The 20,479-nt window shown below is 44.2% G+C and overlaps 2 protein-coding genes across 2 annotated transcripts in view; one reads left to right on the forward strand and one right to left on the reverse strand.

The window, feature by feature from the left end:
- CTNNA2 (catenin alpha 2) overlaps window positions 1-20,479 on the forward strand; it is a 937,723-nt gene that overhangs the window by 43,990 nt on the left and 873,254 nt on the right. The window lies entirely within an intron of this gene.
- Window positions 1,019-3,962, reverse strand: LRRTM1 (leucine rich repeat transmembrane neuronal 1). The gene has a single exon (XM_088442721.1). The coding sequence runs from the start codon at window positions 3,020-3,022 to the stop codon at window positions 1,364-1,366; it is 1,659 nt and encodes a 552-aa protein (XP_088298847.1). The 5' UTR covers window positions 3,023-3,962; the 3' UTR covers window positions 1,019-1,363.

Genomic DNA, 20,479 nt, shown 5'->3' on the forward strand with positions numbered 1-20,479 from the left:
GCTCCAAATCATCCAGAGAGCAACATCTGCCCTGAACGCTGTTATAATTCTAAGTGGTTCTATATTATGTTTTTGTGCCTGCTCCATAGTTGCCTATATACAGTAAATTGGGCACAGAGAGCAATCTGTAGCTGCCTGTCGTGTTGCAGGCAGTAATTGTGCATGCAGTTAGTGCTGGGACTGATGCACCATGGATAATCGCTGGCTAGTAACACCTTAGCCTGTCTGAGAGAGGGTTTTTATATTTCCCCGGTTCTCTATAGTAACCACAGGTGGATTCTTAGCACAGACTTTGCTGCTTCATTCCCTTCAAGCTGTCGAAAAAATACTTTTATCCCAGGAAACGAGCAGATTTTCCTGCTTTGACCATTTTGACCACAAGTCTATTGCAGTTGCACCATACGGTACATCCATAACCTCACCTTATTAACATGACAGGTGTTTTTTTTCCCCCCTATAGCATACAGAGAGCATAGTCTATGTATCTGTGCAGAATCTATAGCACCACCGACTAAGGCACAGAACCTATTCACTGGCGATGATTAAAATGTTTTTGTTTTGTTGTTTAATATCAACCTCTTTCACATTTTCTGCCATCTGCAGCTGACAACCATTGCACATATAATATAACACAGTGAGATGCTCTTTTCTCTCATTCAGTGCATGCTAGACTCCAACAGGTGAATCACATATTCCATATACTATCTCTGCTAGCCTAAACACTTCCTGCTGATAGCCATCACCTAGCAAAGACCAGTCGGCAAGTTTATTACCCCTTCCAGATCTGCAGTGCTCACATCGCCAACTGCACTGGAAATAATATAGAGTTTATGGCATTGCGAGCCATTAAGGTCTATCAGCCAGTGATCCATCTATTGCCTAAATCAAGGCTAGTTTTCTTTATTGTTCCCCCTGTTGCTGGGGCACCAGATCTCCAAGAAACCGCAGATGCAAGATTCATACTTGCATAACACGATTTAGCGTACACCACTCTGTAAATATTGTAAATGCTATTTTATTTTTATTTTTTTTTCTTTAAACATCGTAGTTTACAAAAAAAAAATCAATGTGGTACCTTTTTTTTTTTTTTTACACTCTCAGATTCCTGAATATAGACAAATCTTCGTACCAATTTTAGATTTTAATTTATTTTATTTTCCTTGTTTGTATGTTTTTTTTTTTAACGGCTGACTGTCCTGAAGGCTTAAGACACGATAAAGCTAGAAAAATGTCAAGTCTCTCCGATAGATTCCCTCTGCATCAGTCAAGAGGGGCATCTGAGAAAGCAACAAATCCTTCAGCTTGTCTCTCTGCCTTTTGTCATTTGGTTGCACAACGTTTAATTCCCAGGTGGAAGGTAAGGTCACACCTCACACTCCCTGGCTGGTGGCTGGTGACATGAACAAGAGCCATATTCATTAATGATCACCAGGGCCCCTTCGATGTGGTTGGGTTTGTAATCAACATAGTATTCCTGGGCAGACATTGCAGCCATTTGATGCATAGTCTGTTTCTGCTTTTGTCTCCGGCGTTGTGTCACGAAGCACTGTCTCAGCTGTCTGAGGCTAGCTGGGAAACATTTCCAAGAAACGTACAACATCAAAACCACTATTAGGAAGGAGAAAATTAATGCCATAGTCCCCGTGACTACTTTATGTATCTGGACAGTGTTCTCAGGGTGCTCGCTGGGTATAGTGGCCACTAGGTTGTCCGTTGTTCTTTCCCCTTCTGTATCCTGCACATCGTAGGTGGTAGTGGTCATGGTGGGACTGTGATGGGCATTTCTGTCACTGTTGTTCAGTGCTGTGGAAATGGCATTGGCACTAGTTGGATCTGTGGGGTCCTCACATAAGTGGAAGGCATAGACGGCATCTAGAACATCCTCCCCTTGTGCATACTCCGGGGTGGTACAGAGCATATTGCCATCGTAGCGACCTTTGAAGTTGCTCAGCCAGGAGGCCAAGGCGCAGACGTTGCGCCCGCAGTCCCAGCTGTTGCCGGCCAAGGTAATGCTGGTAAGAGATTTCCAGGAGTTGAGAATTCTGGGATCGATGTAGGTGAGGCGGTTGGAATCCATCTGGAGGGATTCCAGGTGAGGTACACTTTCGAAAACGTGAGGTTCAATGTATTCGATCTCGTTACCAGAGAGGTCCATTTTGGTTAGTTTCCACACCCAGTCCAAAGAGTTAACCACCAGAGTGACTTTATTCTTCCTCATGAAGAGGGAATGTAAGGAGAGGAGCCTCGGAAAATGAGCTAAATTCACCTTGACCAAGTCATTGTGCTCCAGGTGGAGCTCGGCAAGTTTGAACAAGCCTGCAAAAGAGTTACGAGCGAGGCTCTTCAACTGATTGTATCCCAAGTCCAAAAACTCCAGGCTGCGGCAGTCCTGGAAGATTCTCACTGGCACAAACTGGATGGCATTGTAGCGCATCTGTAAGCTCGTCAGCTTGCGCAGCCCGTGGAAAAGATCCGGCGCCAGAGACTGTAGGTTATTGTTTGATAGATCCACGCTGCGTAAGTTTGGCATGGGTCGGAAAGTGTGGTTAGCCAGTTGTGTTATTTTGTTGGAACTAAGTGTGAGCTCCTTGACTCTGCGCAGTTTTTGAAAGGCATTCCCCTCCACCGTGTCTATGTGATTGTGATCCAGATAGAGCCACGTGAGCTGAATGAACCCCGTGAACTGCCCGTCTTGCAGCTCGGTTATGCTGTTGTACCGCAGAGACAAGCCCATCAGACCCGACAGGTTGCCAGGCAGCTCGGTGACATTCTGTGATTCACAGTACAAAAACCGGCCCTCGCAACGGCACACTCGCGGACAGCCACTATTCACAAGGGGAAGCATTTTAACAAATATGCCCAGTGCACACAGTATTAACCCTGGGGGCTTTCTCAGCATCCAGTTTAAACAGAGACCAATGAGAAGGAAATCCATTAGCAGATACGGTTCCAAATTTTCTTGAGAATGTCCATTGAAATCGTCCCCGACTTCTACATCATATTTTAATAAAATACATGTCATATGTCAATAGAGGTACAGACAGGCGGCAGACCTTACAGCATGCACAATCTTGGCAGCATTAAAGTTCATGTAAATTAGAAGGTGAGTGGATCTTATTCATGGTAAATGCTGCAGGAGGAAAAATGTAAAAAAAAAAAAAAAAGGAGGAAAAATATCTTTCTTCATGAAAGAATTTAATTTTAGAAAAAGTGTCTTACCCAACCCTTTTCCAGAGAGTGACAAGCTCCATTCAGCTGCTTCCTTTGTGTTTTGGCTAATTATATGCAGGGCTAAAAGACCCCTCTGTGCTACTAATACAGTAGCTTTCAGCTTGTTCAACGCTGGCAGGCTTACAATGTCCCCCTTTGCTTCTCCTCAATGAGCCGAAAGGGAAACAGGGGGGTGGCGGTGGCGGGGGTCCGGTTACCTTTCTAGCTGACTTGTAGGACCTTCAAGTTGCACAACAAGGATTCCCGATCCGCTCCTTTGCTGCCCCGTTTTTCCCTCTGCGGTTATTATCGTGACATGCTGGAGAGAGCTCCAAACTCTTTGCTAAGGGCACGGCGGCATCTGGCAAGCTGTTTAATGTCCATCATCTGAACAGAACTATTCAACAAAACACCCCCAAAAAAAACAAAACAAAAAAAAAACCACAGCAACAATTCTCTGCTCAACGGACGCCGACTGCAAAATCTGTCACTGGCCGGATAACGCTAGATGCATTTTCCTTTTTTTTTTTTTCTTTTTCTTTTTCTTCTTCCTTCGTTTTTGTTCTCCGATGCTCAAAGCAGAGATGGAGAAAAAGGCAGCCAGTGTAGGCTTCCTTCCCTTCAGCTGGAGCAGTATGTTACTAAGGCATGCAGAGGCGAGCACTGCTCACTGAGTGTCGTAAGCAAGTCATGATTGTGGGCTCGCACAGAGGATCTCAGACATGGGCAGATTGAAAGGGGTGGGCATTAAACCAACATTTTAGTGAACCAGTAAAGTAATATATGTTCCTTGCTGATGAAATGGAAAATACTTTAAGCATCTCCATTCACTGCCTAGAAAAAAAACAGCAACATTAAGACCGAAGAGGCCGTAGATGTGTTAGATTTCTACTATTGGTGGTGTGGTGCTTTATTTAACTTAACCTTTCTTGTATTGTCTTTCTGTGTTATGTGTTATGTATGCTATGGTGATATTGATTTAGTTCTGGACCAACTGTATATGTACAGTATATATAGGTAGATCTGTGTGTAGTTGTCGTGTGTGTGTGTATATATATATATATATATTACACACACATATATATGTATATATATTTATCTATTTTTATACATATATATATATATATCTCCATATGCAGTTAGACAAATGGGCATATATATATATATATATATATATATATATATAAATCACACACAAATATATTTGTATATATGTATAATGTATTATCTCTCTATATATATATACATACTACATACACACACACTCACTCAAACAACTGCATGAACTATTTCCTTTGTGTAATGTATTGCATTTTGTATTTATTTGGCAGTGCTATATGCTGGCTATATATGTATAATACCTGTATTACATGCCTATTATCTTTTTTTTGTTGTTAACATCGTGACATGTGCTGCTGTCACAGGAACGATGCAGAAGGGATGGTTATTGGATAAAGACGGGTAACACGATTAGCACTGTATGGTAACGCTGCACCTGTACACATGGAGATGATGTTAATGGTACTGTACTTGCAAGCAAAGCAGCTTCATATACAGATGCAGCAGCCAGCTCAGGAGGATCTCTGTATTTTTAGTTTGCAATAAGGGGAAAAAAAAAAAATAAGAAAAATAAAAAAAAGTCTAATTTGTACCGAGGCTCATTTTTCAGCCAGTTCTGTTTATTTAGCAAACTATGCTAATAACCTGGCTTGCTTTGATGTATATTTAATTATAAGGGGGGGGGGGGTGAAGAGGGGGGGGAGTCGGGGAGGGGGGACGCTGGCGACTGTGAATTACAGCCCCTGTGTAAATCTTACTCACTTTGGAGACTGTGTCCAACACTATTGACAGGAAAATGTTGGCCGAGGTTTTCAATTATAGAATATCTTCAGAGATTGCTGATACCATCAGAACTGTGCTAATTCGCAGTCAGTGCCTTTTTGTGTGTGTGTCTGCGCAGTGAGGAGATGAAGTGGGCTCTGCCTTGCTCTCCTGCTCTCCAGCCATCATTGATTGCTCAATGCCCATGCCTTGCCATCTTGTTTATTTATTTTTTCCCCTGCATGGAGTCCCACCGAACTCTCCCTCTTCTCCCCTCGCCCAGGCACTGGACGGCACGCCGGGCAGGCACTGCAGCCTTCTAAGTGGCAGAGAGTAGCAGCCTCTCTCAGCCCAGACGTGGTTTATGAGGGTGCAGGCAGGTGGAGAGGCTCCAACTTAGTTAGCAGCACCAGCGATGGAACTTGTGCAGCCCCATAGACTATTTACTGTGGTACATAAGTGTTTGTGTCTGGTTTCTTACAATTTGCAGCATTCCCCTTTTTTTATCGGTGGTTCTGCTGTCACCGAGATGTTATATTAATCTCCTCTGTGCCTGGGGGACCGGTATGAATTTACACTGTGATGCTGCTGGTCCTTCGGGTCCTGGAAGGGTTAGTAATCATACAGCAGGGATGGCAGGGACCCCAGGCACGGTAAATTCATGTATCTACAGGGTCACACTAGTGCTGCATGCTTCAGTGCTCCTGCTGCAAGACACCGGATCATGCCGGCTAATTGCACCCAGTAATTGACTTGTGTCTATATACTATATATATATATATATATATATATATATATATATATATATATATATATATATATATATGTGTGTGCGTGTGTATATAGAGATTTGTCTGCATATCTATCTATCTATCTATCTATCTATCTATCTATCTATCTATCTATCTATCTATCTATCTATCTATCTATCTATCTATATACACACACACATATATACAAACATAGAGAGAACGAGAAAGAGAGAGACAGAATAAAAGTCACATTAGTGCACATACACATTTCCTTATATTTTCAGCGATAGTGATGCCGTTCCTGTTAAACATAATTTAGGGGTCTATTTACTAAGCAGTGTTAGGAGAAGTGAAGCGTGAAGAGGGAAAAGTGATAAGGTACCAGCCAATCAGCTCCTTACTGTCATTTTTCAAACACAGCCTGTGAGATGACAGTTAGGAGCTGATTGGCTGGTACCTTATCACTTTCACCCTGTCTCCTGACACTGCTTAGTAAATAGACCCCTTAGATTTGGGGGAGTAGTGACATAATTTATGTGTGTTTTTCAGTGCTGGAAAATGTTCCTCTCGCAGAAAGTAAGACGCACCTGGATATAAGGATCACATAGATAACGTGCCTATTTTTGGACCCAGGTGGCAAGTGCAGGGGGTGAATGCGATTGTCGCCATACTCACCCTATAACGCAACTGTACTATTTGCACCACCACGCAGGAGGGGGGCAGCGCCATGATGATGCAGTTCGCTGGAAATCGCTGGAGGGTGCCCCGCTCCCCTGGGATTTCATTAAGGAGTCTCCCAAACATTCCGGTAGAGTAGGTAAGCATAGGTCACACCCACATTCTGCTCACACGGATATTACAGGTCACCTCTGAGCACCTGATCGGTACAAAACAATCCGTACTGCGGCCTTGCGCTTTTATGTGGGCACAGAACTCCTTGGTGGCATCTAATCTCTTTATATTGTACAGCAGAGGCGTATTCATTTAATATGATTATTTTTATTGTATATTTTCCTTTTCATTTGTGTAAATTTAAATATCAAGTGATAACTGTATAAAAGTTCTCTTTTATACAGTTTTCGTGCGCTTGCAGGGCTCACCATTCATTTGGTACAGTTGCCATTGTTTGAATTCTCTTTTCCATAATAACTTTCTGTTCTCCCTGTCAATCTTATTGAGGTGTGATCATTTATTTTGACTGGACTTTCCTGGGCCGTGCACTTCCAACATGGACATGGTTTGTGTGAGCCTGGCGTGGCGTGAGCAGATCATGCTATAGGTTTATGTGTGCCCTGATTTTGTTTTTAAAATGTTGGAAGGGATATATGTGACGCCATGCAAGTGTCATATGATCTAGAGATGGGCATTGGAAGGGCGCCATTGAATAGTTGTGCCATCGCAGCATGCCATGCAATGGAACATAACTATCGCCAGTTACCCATTCAGTGGATTAACCATCAATGGCACGATAGCGCACATGCATAATGGACAGCTGTAATTTGCGTGCGCGCAGAGAAGCCCTGCTATGAGCACAGAGTTTATCCTGCCTGGTGTACGCAGCAGGACTGACATCAGTGGCCATTGAAAAACTGATGTCGGAAAGTAGCGTGTCATGGCGGCAAACGTCGCAATTTCTGCATCAAATGGCAAAAGCATCATTACTGGATTTACCATTGATGCTTGCTAACCATAGGTTTCCCTAATATATTTGCTGGGGTTTGGCCAGGCCCTATACTGAAAATATGAGAGCAGGCAAAAAGGCACAATGGGCCTGATCCATTACGAATCGCAATTGCGATTGCATCTGTGATTACGAACGCAGTTCTGCTGTGAAAATATGGTAATGTTTGCAACTGCTCAGCCAGCAAAGAGACGCCCACTACCGCTTTCTCACATCCGTAATACCTCTCAGTCCCGCGTATGCATCGGTAACATCGAGTAACAATCGCACTCTCACGCAGAATTATAGCAGCTCTGACCTGTCTTAGAAATTTTAGGTTTACAGGGAAATCAGGGAAAAGCTGGGAGACCTGAGCACGGGTGGATTGGAACAGATCCGAAATGTATATCAATTTATATGTAATAATGCTATAGTTATCCACAATTGCAGAGGAAATTACTATTGTTAATAAACAATAGTCACTCGTGTGGAGGTACTCCCTAGTCTGAGAGTACATGGGTTAGAGGCCCTGATTCAGAGCCGGATGCTCTGACAGAGCGCTCGCTCTGAATCAGGGCGTCTTTTTTTTTTTTATGGAGCGCCCTAATGCGAGCGGCCAGGATGATGGTCGCGATGGTCAAGACCATCGCGACCATCAGACTTGCGACGAGACCCTTGTGGTAGGGTCTCGTGGCCGCAAGCCCCAGAGAGCTTTCGGCTCAAACAGAGCTGAAAGCACTCCCTTGTGATGTCAGTGGGGCCGGCCCCAGACGGTAGGCGTTATCATGGGAACGCCTCCGTCTGGGCAGCCACCCCCCCGGCCCCCCACCAAAGGGGGCATGCTGTCACTCAACATCGACAGCACGCCCCCTTTGGTGCGAGACCCGGAAAGCGACGGATTGCCCGTCGCTATCTGGGTCTTGCGCATGCGCACGACAAAGCCGGCTTCGTCATGTGCATGCGCTCTGGGCCACCATTGACCCGGTTGCGAGCGTTCAGTGCTTGCGACCGGGTCTGAATCAGGAGTTGAGAAGACAAAGGAAGAAAAGGAACTCTCATCTTTGCTGGGGGCACTCTTAGACAAAATATTAAAATATAACTTTTATTATGTATGTTAAAATGATCTTAACAACAAACAAACAACGTACAAAACATAAAAAAGTATCAAACGATGATACAGCGAAAATATGAATAATAAATAGTATGGTATTACTGAGTGTTAATACTCAGTAGTATAGGCAGCAGTCATGTTCAAGTAAATATGCAACTACTATGTATATATTCCGTAGAAAGAAAATATATAGTACCTGGTAATTGCTAAATAGAGTTACCTAGTATAGGGGAAGATGTACTAAAGGGGAAAATGCGGTAAAACCCCCGAAAATGCAGTTTTCAGGGGTTTTACCGCATTCCCCGAATGTACTAAGCTTCGCATCGCTAGGTAATGCCACCTTCAGGTGGCGGCACCCAGTAGAAGCCTAGGGGCTTCTTAACGCGACGCTCCTGGCTGGGAGGGATCCGATCGGATGTGCAGAACGACTTCTGGGTGTTCAACCTGGAAATCTCTCTGCCCGGCAGCATCGCAAAGGACAGCTCTTATCCGGAAAGCCGTCCTTTGCGAAATCCTTAGTACATACCGCGGTAATGAACCGCGGTATGTGCGCGAAGTCAGGGAGGATGTATCGCATGGCGGAAGCGATGCTTAGTACATCTCCCCCATAGTCTTCTTATAGAGCAATATGTAGTCTCACTACTTCTTACCTCCAACATATAACTACATATACATTTATATACAGTATTTCAAAATATAGTGATAGCATCCACCAATGGTACAATATGTATTGCCGGCCATCAATACCGGCAATAAATCAATACAAATAAATGGCTCCGCTGAACATACTGTGGTATAGGTTAGTAGTACAGGTAATTGGTATGTCTGCTAAACAATATCAGCCTATGGCCACCAAAACAATTTATATACCAATTAGTGCGGATCAATAGATAGTATTGAAAAGATGTACAAAGATTGGTCTAATCTAATGTATCAAAGTATCATGTAATAGTTATGTTGGTTGCTATACAAAAATAGTTATTGGCTATATATATATAAAGAAAAATAGCTTCTGCCAAAGATATGGTAATGTGTAGAGGTATCTCCAAATGTTATTTTTTTTTTTTTACTACCACTTTCTCACATCTGTAAGACCTCGCAGTCCTGCGTATACATCGGTAACATCGAGTAACATGGGCCCCTCACGCAGAATTATAGCAGCTCTGACCTGCGCACACGCATTTTGGTGCATGCGCAGTACGTACCATCGGACAATCGGCGTACGCTGCTGCAATTGCAATCCGTGGTGAATCAGACCTAATATGTACAGTTTATTCATTTTCTACAGAGAAGAATAAAATAAATCTGGGTGTAGCCAGCTCATGTACTGTATGTGCAGTGTAAATACGGAATGTTTTGGGGTTGCCGTTCTGTGATCATCAGTTAGATTAATTGTATCTAAAAACCTAGTAGCCAACACTTCTGACAAGAAGCTTAATGCACCAAGGTGTTCCATCCCTGCATAGATCGTGGGGCTGTGACCTGGCCTTGTCTTGGAGTAAATATTTGGAATGTGTTGCAGTCACTGGTGGTATTTACTAAGAAAGGGCAAAGCTGTAGCAGCCAATTATATCAATTAGCTTTAATCTACTGCAAGTTAAGAAATGGTAACAACTGCCCGGCTGCTGCGGAATATTGCACAATGTTGCTTGTTAGCAATTAACCCCAATGTTATACTGTATGTACTTGTTTTAGTGGGTTGGGTATGAAATCCTGGCTGTCGGGATGCCGCTGGTCAGAATACCGACAGAGGCATGCCAACAGCCAGAATCCCGACACCCATAGGAACAGTAAGTGTTTTCCTAACCCCTACCCTAACCCTCCCTCCCCGGTGACTAACCCTAACCTCCCCCACTAGTTACTAAGCCTAATCTCCCCCTCCCCGCACCCTAAACCTAACACCCCCTCCCCTGTGCCTAAACCTAACACCCCCTCCCCTGTGCCTAAACCTAACCTCCCCCCAGTGCCTAAACCTAACCTCCCCCTCCCTGCAATCTTATCCTAACACTTCCTCCCCGGTGCCTAACCCTCCCCCTAGTGCATAACCCTAACCCCGCACCCTAACCTCCTCCTAACACCCCGATACTTAAAGCTTCACCTCTGTGTAGAAAATATTGTCAGTGTAGTCACATCACGTTGTTGGCTACTCATTCAGAAATCTGACTTAGAGATGGCCATCGGAATCAGATAGTTGGCAACCATCGATGTTCCTGATCTGGTGGAAATGCTTTTCCCATTCGATGCTGGGATTGCGTTGCTTGCCACCGTCGCATGCTTCTTTCTGGTGGCTGATCCGATGGCTGCAAATGTACATTCTGCGGCAGACATCAGGATGGAGTGGAGATGGATGGTTACCGCCACCGTGCGAAGCCTCATGCATGTTGCGATGGCTGCAACGCTGCCACAATTCGATGACCCTTTTGCGATAACCATCCCTGCACAGAAAGAGCCCTTATAAGCATACTTGATGCACACATGATGTGGCCATGTCTGTGGGCTCCGTCCCCCACTTTCCTTGGTATGCATGGGAGAGGGAGAGGAGGTGATGCTGGGACAGAAGAGCTGCCCAGCTGCTCCCGGAATGCTCGGCAGGTCTCCAGCATGACATAAAGAGGCACTACACTTGGTCACTCCCCCATAATGTCATTCATCAGGGGGGCGTGTCATAGGATACACAAGGTCACGCCCCCTTCACACATACTTCTAGTGGGACTGTGGGGAGGAGGAGGGTCTAATGACAATTTGCATAATTTTAACCCCGCCTACTCTCTAGGGACCAGTGATTCCCAGTATTATCTCCCCATCTTGCCCACTTCACTAGAAAGTGGGTGGGATAATGGAAATCTACCTGCTCTTAGGGCTCTATTTATTATCAATATTTTGTAGGGCCGCCCACAAACGGCAGGCGTTCCTTCAGGCATGCCTCCGTTTGGTCAGCCACCCCCCACTCCCCGCCTGCAAAACGGGGCGAGCTGTCGATCAACATCGGCAGCCGCCCCGTTTTGCTGCGAGCCTCGGAGCGAGTGATTTCTCACTCGCTACGGAGCTTGCGCACGCGCCCACCAACGACCCGCTTGCGAGCGCTATGCGCTTGCGAGCAGGTCTTAATCAGGCCCTATATTTCTTATAATCACTGTCAGTTAGATAATCATCAGAGCTCCTGAGAAATCCAACATAACACTTTCAACACTTTTAGAACCAAATAAGAAGCCAGCAATGCCGGTTGCAGAATTACACAGCAGACAACTTTTGTGTGTTATTGAAATGTAAGAGAAAAAAAAATCTACAAACAGAAAATCCTACAGTATATACTGTATATGTGATCCCGTGCAAGATAGAATGTCTGGGACTTTAGAATAAATGAGAGATGGTGGAAAGATGAGGTTGGGGGACAGGGTTTCCAAGCCAATGAGGATGACAATGGTTTGGACTTCAGTAGCTCGTGACTTCAGTCGCTCGTGTTGGCTTTCAAGTGTCACCCGCTGTGTTATAGAACGCATCCTTCCGAATGTTGCCTGTGACGATTGTTTTCATGACAGGAATAAGTATTCTGATACATTCATATTATACTGTATATGGACTAAGACCATATTCAGCACGGAATCGCGATCGCAGCTGCTTAATCGCACGCAATGCAGCTGCAAAAATATGCTAATGCCCGCCACCGCTCAGCCAGCATAGAGACACCCACTACTGCTTTCTCACATCCGTAATACCTCGCAGTCCTGAATATACATCGGTAACATCGGCCCGTCATGCACAATTACAGCAGGTCAGTGCACGTCTCGTCACATGCAGTGAGTACTAAAGCTGCGTAGGCAATCTCAGTGGCTAATTTATGCACGCCCACGCAACAGCGTTCAAACGGACAAGCACACCTGCGTTTCTGCAACCACTCCCCCGTCACCACCCCCAAACGCTGACAGCCTGTGATGGATTCCGGTCTGCGTGCGTAATCGCGCATCTCTGCGGGGTGCCAGGCAAAACTTGCGATGTAGAAGGACGCAATTTACTATTCTGGAATGGCAAATCATGTCCTTCATGCTGAATCTGACTCCCCCACCCCCCTTTATGTCTCTGAACGTGGGCCAGTATATGGTGACTAGTAGACTGACTAGGGTTGTGGGATGGACTTTCACAGCAATATGGCAGTGTGCATCAAGCAGCTTCTGAATTCAAAGAAAGCTTGAATTGCAAAACTCTACGCAATTCTTGGAAATATATTTTTTTCATGTTTATGTCCACGTCATAGAATATCCTTTCACAAGCAGTACATTTATTATTCTCTTTTACGTTCTTACATTTTAATAATAATGATTTGCAGGAACTCAATGTCTGCCCGTTTCACCTTATTACCTCATTTACAAGGATCCCGATGCGTCTGTCAAAGGACTCAAAGGTAGTGATTACTGTGGAGTTACCGGCTTTATTTTATATTACATGTCTGACTCAGGCTATAATGGGCGAGGTAACTTCAGTAGCTCATGTGATATCTTTATTTAACTGGAAAATGTCCTGCTAATCAAATCACTCACCCCTGTGTTGTGTATGAATGAAGGACTGAAAACAGTATTTTATTACCTATTCTAGTCAGGAAAAGGCAATTATACTTTAAGGGGTCTATTTACTAAGCAGTATTAGGAGACAGAGTGAAAAGTGATAAGGTACCAGCCAATCAGCTCCTAACTGTCATCTCACAGGCTGTGTTTGAAAAATGACAGTTGGGAGCTGATTGGCTGGTACCTTATCACTTTCTTATCACTTTTCACTCTGTCTCCTAACACTGCTTAGTAATAAATGAGTTAATTTGTAGCTATTGGTTTCCTGTTTCTCATGAATGTTTTTTAAGATAAGGAATACATTTCAGTTTGTAGGGAGGGAAATGCTACACGGAGGTGCACGGGGGAATGTGAGGTAACCTTGCAACCAGACATTGTTTTCAGCTTATAGACTGTACTATAACTAATACATCACTGTACGCCAAAGCACATTGCGGGTACATATGTCAGGAAAGCCTCTCTTGGGTTTACTCACACCTCTACGGAGAGGAGATGTACTAAGCCTTGGAGGGTGATAAAGTGGAGAGAGATAAAGTGCCAACCAATCAGCTCCTAACTGTCATTTTACAGGCTATGTTTGAAAACTGACAGTTAGGAGCTGCTTGGTTGGTACTTTATCTCCATCCACTTTATCACTCTCTATTTATGTCGTTAATTATCATTCAAACTCGATGCGAGCGCCAGAGCAATTCATGATTGCTCTGGCACAGAAACAGTTGATCCGAAAATCAGCTGTCTCCCCGAAGTGTTTCATGCGTGATCTACGCATGATCTACAGGACACACATGTGCACCAGAGCCCCAACAGCTGGTGGAAGGAGACGGACAGGTGTGGAGGGATCTGAAAGGATCTCTCTTTGCAACCCGGGACTCCTTCCCATAGGGAAGATGGCGAATGCTCCTGCACTCAAGCTCAGAAAATATTGTATTTTCAGAACTTGATGAATTCTGTCCCCATATTAGTGTATGGGGACAGCGGCCATTCCAGGAGAGGAAGGTAAGCAGGAGATATCTGTGATACTAGTGTATGGGGATAGCGGCCATTCCTCCAGAGGAAGGTAAGTAGGAGATATCTGTGATACTAGTGTATGGGGACAGCGGCCATTCCTCCAGAGGAAGGTAAGTAGGAGATATCTGTGATACTAGTGTATGGGGACAGCGGCCATTCCTCCAGAGGAATGTAAGTAGGAGATATCTGTGATACTAGTGTACTGTGGACAGCGGGCCATTCCGCCAGAGGAAGGTAAGTAGGAGATATCTGTGATACTAGTGTATGAGGACAGCGGGCCATTCCGCCAGAGGAAGGTAAGCAGGAGATATCTGTGATACTAGTGTATGGGGACAGCGGCCATTCCTCCAGAGGAATGTAAGTAGGAGATATCTGTGATACTAGTGTACTGTGGACAGCGGGCCATTCCGCCAGAGGAAGGTAAGTAGGAGATATCTGTGATACTAGTGTATGAGGACAGCGGGCCATTCCGCCAGAGGAAGGTAAGCAGGAGATATATGTGATACTAGTGTATGGGGACAGCGGCCATTCCTCCAGAGGAATGTAAGTAGGAGATATCTGTGATACTAGTGTACTGTGGACAGCGGGCCATTCCGCCAGAGGAAGGTAAGTAGGAGATATCTGTGATACTAGTGTATGAGGACAGCGGGCCATTCCGCCAGAGGAAGGTAAGCAGGAGATATATGTGATACTAGTGTATGGGGACAGCGGGCCATTCCGGCAGAGGAAGGTAAGTAGGAGATATCTGTGATACTAGTGTATGGGGACAGTGGGCCATTCCGCCAGAGGAAGGTAAGCAGGAGATATCTGTGATACTAGTGTATGGGGACAGCGGGCCATTCCGCCAGAGGAGGGTAAGCAGGAGATATCTGTGATACTAGTGTATGGGGACAGCGGCCATCCCGCCAGAGGAGGGTAAGCAGGAGATATCTGTGATATTAGTGTATGGGGACAGCGGCCATTCCGCCAGAGGAGGGTAAGCAGGAGATATCTGTGATACTAGTGTATGGGGACAGCAGGCCATTCTATTTGGGGCCCTGTTCTTTGCATGTATTCTCAAGTGGTTGGCCAAGTCCCTTTGTGGTGGCTGGCCACACCCCCTCGTATGGCTGGCCACCCCCCTCGTATGGCTGGCCACACCCCTTAAGCTTGGGGCTCTACCATTGCATTCCCTGGTGGGCCCCTGAGTCCCACATTGCGTATGTACATATTAAATGACCTGGAATAATGAAATGTATCAAGTAAATAATGCTGAATGCAACTAAAAGGGGGCTAGAAGCTATTAGGATCAGAACTAGAATAATACAGTTGAATTACATTATTAAATTTTTTACAAATTGCCTCAGCTTATCAAGTCAGAGAAGCCGCTGCTCTACAAAGGAGTAACTTCCTGTCTGCTCCTTTCCTTTGGCACATACATGAACCAGAACACAGATGCAGATACGCAGACACGTATAGACACTACATTAACATATAGATATACGCAGTCCTTTCTCTGTATTCTACTCTCCCCTACCACTCCAGTACCCAAATAAATAATACCCTGCTCCGAGACAGGTGCTGTGCCCTACTCATTCTAATAACACTCTTCAAATAACTTCCCGTAAGCTGTCTTGCATCGAGAAACATTCACATTAAAAGCTACAGTATGCTTCTTCAGAACAGTAAATATCAGCCATTCTGCTCATAGAGATTGTCGCCCCGTTGTAAATACTCCTATCTCTGCACTATGCTCCGGGTTTTGGGCCTCACCCCCTCCAGTCCATCCACCGAATAGTTATGCCATAGGCAAAGAATGGCATAAAACCTACCTATTCTGCCAAACAGACACATTTGGTGCCTTTGGGATGCCATCGTGAAATATAATCACTTTTACCTTATTTATCTATCGGCAAATGAGCTACTGACCCCACCTACGGTTGTATGCCACAGTTAGGCTCCCTGTACAGTAATGGCCGCTGCAAGACTGATTTCAGTCCAGGAATCGCTTACACATATAAATATTTATATATGATAAGCAATGAATGTATGCACATTGCATCAACATCTATAGACCAGTATGGGCGATATTAACCCGCATAGTCAGAAGAACTGCTGGGAGTATGCCGAATGTAGAGAGAAGTGCAGCCCTTTCACACAGGCTGGACAGTCTTGCACGTAAAAAGGGCGTCTATAATTTTGTGGCCCTGCAGTCGCCTTTGTGCATGGGATACGTTATTCCTGAGGTGTCGGCCTCTCTACGTGTTTACCTAAAATATGAAACGGGAGGCAGCATAGGAGGGGTCCCGACTAAATTTCATTTCAATCACTAAAGTCGATGCGATATCGGCCTGTTAGGTCGTTCCCAGCTGAATCGAACAACATCGGGCAGATCGTTCAGTGTGTACGGCCAGTCTGCGCGCTCCCACTTCCTTAGCGATATCTCCCGGTCGGCCGTGCCGCACGGCTAACCGGACGATATTGCATGCTGCGCCGTGCAAGGTAATGACGGACAGAACGAGGGATCGTTCGCACTTCATTACATCGTTCTGATGTGTACCACAGATCCCATGGAAGAAGAGAAGAAACCCGGTGATTGCACGTGCTAAATTATTGCAATGACAAAAGAGAAAAAAATAAACGTAATCAGCTGAAGTGAGGAGACGGTTAAATTGCTGCTTATTGAAACGACTAAACCCACCCAATAAATCCATGCTAACGCGCACGGAACACCATGGTGTCTTAGCAATCTGGCAAAAGACATTAGGCACATATTCAATTCTCGCTGAAAAAAAACAGCAGATCTGCTAACAACACCTGTGGGTTTCTCAGCATTGACTTTACCATCATCCTGAACATCTCACGAGGAGAACGCTTGTTTACTGGGATCCTGCTCAATTATTGCTGACTAAAACCAGTCATGATGGCCGGGCCACACTAATGGCTTCCTATTATCTAAGGGAGTACAGATGAGTTAACTAGCCTGCAATCTTTATTACACACCACTGCGCTGACAGCCTCAATTTACAGACGTGACAGAGCAAATATATATATCCTCCCTTAATTCCATGGACATGTTCCTATTTGTGAATAAATGCCTTTAAGTGTCCTTTAATGACTGGGATTAAATGGGTTTCAAACGGTGTGTCGGAATAAAGGCCCATTAGGACAGGCAACCAGTTTCACCCATAGCTGAGTCAAAATTAAATTATTATATAAAGCTAATGCGATTGTATACACTTAATGCATTATAAAACGCGGTAAATACCGGGGATGGTGAATCACTTGAGGCTTCAGGGTAAAACACTGTCTCTTTTACTATTATTACCAGTTATTTATAAAGCGCACACATATTCCGCAGCGCTTTACAGAGAATATCTTACCATTCACATCTGTCCCTGCCCCAGTGGAGCTTACACTCTATGGCCCTCATTCAGAGCCGGTCGTTATTTGCGGTCGTTCGTTTAAAAAAAAGGGGTGGCTATTCAAATGAACCGTTCGCTCTTTGCGGTCTGTTCACGCCTCTATGTCTGAACGAGCGATCAAAACTTGCGGTCGTAATTTTGAAAAAGACGCCCCCTTGCCGCTCGCACCATACGTCATGTCCGCTATTTATTTGATTAATCGAGTACATCGAACAGCGTATGAACTGCTCGCTATTCTTGTGGCTGGTTTTTCCCACCACAAATTTGCAAGCACTTCTGACTATAAAATAACCCAGTGACGTTGCTGTATTAATTATGCACTCCCATAAAACGCCCGTTTTGACCTTTAAGCACGCCTGCGTTCTGATCTCCACTCCCCGTTTTCAAGCACCTTCCCCTGTTACCACCCACATACGCCTCATCCAGTCACTCAAAATAGCAGGCATTCGCTATATAGCGAACAAACTTTTTCGGCCACACTGACTGGTTCGCGCATGCGTATTAAGATCCGTATGCATGCACAGAAGTGCGAACATCGCTCGGAAAGAGCGTACTGCCGCTTACGAGCGGCTCTGAATCAGGCCCTATATTCCCTATGACATGCACACGCACATACACACTATGGTAAATTTTTGTGGGGAGCCAATTAACCTACCAGTATATTTTTGGATTGTGGGAGGAAACTGGAGCACCCAGAGGAAACCCACGCAAGCACAGGGAGAATATACAAACTCCGCACAGTTAGGGCCGTAGTCGGAAACGAACCCATGACCTCAGTGCTGTGATGCAGTAACGCTAACCATTACACCGTCTGTACTATCCTTTGTGTGAGGGGGGTGGTACAGATCTCACTTAGGGAACCCAGTTGTGGCAATTAATTAGGGGATAAACAGTGGTTTTATATATTTTTTTGTGTAGATATTGTCTGTTAATATGATTTTTAATAAACTACCCTAGTGATTGTTTTTGGGGTTTTTTTGGGCTAAGATATAGCTACCAAAGCAATAAAGAAAATTACTAGACCTCATGACAGGAAATTACTAGGCCTCATAAAATTATGGACCCCGTTTATTAACGAAGCATAACGACTTCAGCGCTCACTAAAGAGGTTATGTCAACGTTTCTGTTTCACTGCATTGTAGCAATGCGGCCTCCATTTATGGCAATGGGGACCCGGCTTCAGCTAAGCCTTCCAGGCACTGCCGGTTTCCCGTGTCATGCACATGCGCATGACACAAGACCCCTGTCGCTGGCAGCCTAGCGGAGGACTTCTCAGACAAGGAGGACTTCGCTGGACCTCGACGGAGGGCGAAGTATTGGTAAATACCAGTGGCTTTTTTGTTTGTATGACAGTGATAGTTACTATTATGAAAAATGCTGCTGGTGTTTACTGTTCTTAATAAATGGGGCCCTATATTACTAGGCCTCATAACAATATATTACTAGGCCTCATAACAAGACATTACTAGGCCTCATAAAAAGGCATTACTAGGCCTCATACCGACATTACAAGGCCACGTAACAATACATTACTAGGCCTCATAACAATACATTACTAAGCCTCATACCAAGACATTATTAGGCCTCATAACAATACATTACTAGGCCTCATAACAAAACATTACTAGGCCTCATAACAATATATTACTAAGCCTCATAACAAGACATTACTAGGCCTCATAACAAGACATTACTAGGCCTCATAACAATATATTACTAACCTCATAACAAGACATTACTAGGCCTCATAAAAAGACATTACTGGGCCTCATAACAATACATTACTAGGCCTCATACCAAGATATTACTAGGCCTCATAACAAGACATTACTAGGCCTCATACCAAGACATTACTAGGCCTCATACCAAGACATTACTAGGCCTCATAACAATATATTACTAGGCCTCATAACAATATATTACTAAGCCTCATAACAATACATTATTAGGCCTCATAACAAGACATTACTAGGCCTCAAACCAAGACATTACTAGGCCTCATACCAAGACATTACTAGGCCACATAACAATACATTACTAGGCCTCATAACAAGACATTACTAGGCCTCATAACAATACATTACTAGGCCTCATAACAAGACATCACTCGGCCTCATAACAATACATTACTAGGCCTCATAACAAGACATCACTAGGCCTCATAACAATATATTACTAAGCCTCATAACAAGACATTACTAGGCCTCATAACAAGACATTACTAGGCCTCATAACAAGACATTACTAGGCCTCATAACAAGACATCACTAGGCCTCATAACAATATATTACTAAGACTCATAACAAGACATTACTAGGCCTCATAAAAAGGCATTACTAGGCCTCATACCGACATTACAAGGCCACGTAACAATACATTACTAGGCCTCATAACAATACATTACTAAGCCTCATACCAAGACATTATTAGGCCTCATAACAATACATTACTAGGCCTCATAACAAAACATTACTAGGCCGCATAACAATATATTACTAAGCCTCATAACAAGACATTACTAGGCCTCATAACAAGACATTACTAGGCCTCATAACAATATATTACTAACCTCATAACAAGACATTACTAGGCCTCATAAAAAGACATTACTGGGCCTCATAACAATACATTACTAGGCCTCATACCAAGACATTACTAGGCCTCATAACAAGACATTACTAGGCCTCATAACAAGACATTACTAGGCCTCATAACAATACATTATTAGGCCTCATAACAAGACATCACTCGGCCTCATAACAATACATTACTAGGCCTCATAACAAGACATCACTAGGCCTCATAACAATATATTACTAAGCCTCATAACAAGACATTACTAGGCCTCATAACAAGACATTACTAGGCCTCATAACAAGACATTACTAGGCCTCATAATATATTACTAGGCCTCATAACAATACATTACAAGGCCTCATAACAAGACATTACTA

The sequence above is a fragment of the Taudactylus pleione genome, unplaced genomic scaffold (genome assembly GCF_031769625.1).
Source record: "Taudactylus pleione unplaced genomic scaffold, aTauple2 ptg000316l, whole genome shotgun sequence".
Lineage (NCBI taxonomy): Eukaryota > Metazoa > Chordata > Amphibia > Anura > Myobatrachidae > Taudactylus > Taudactylus pleione.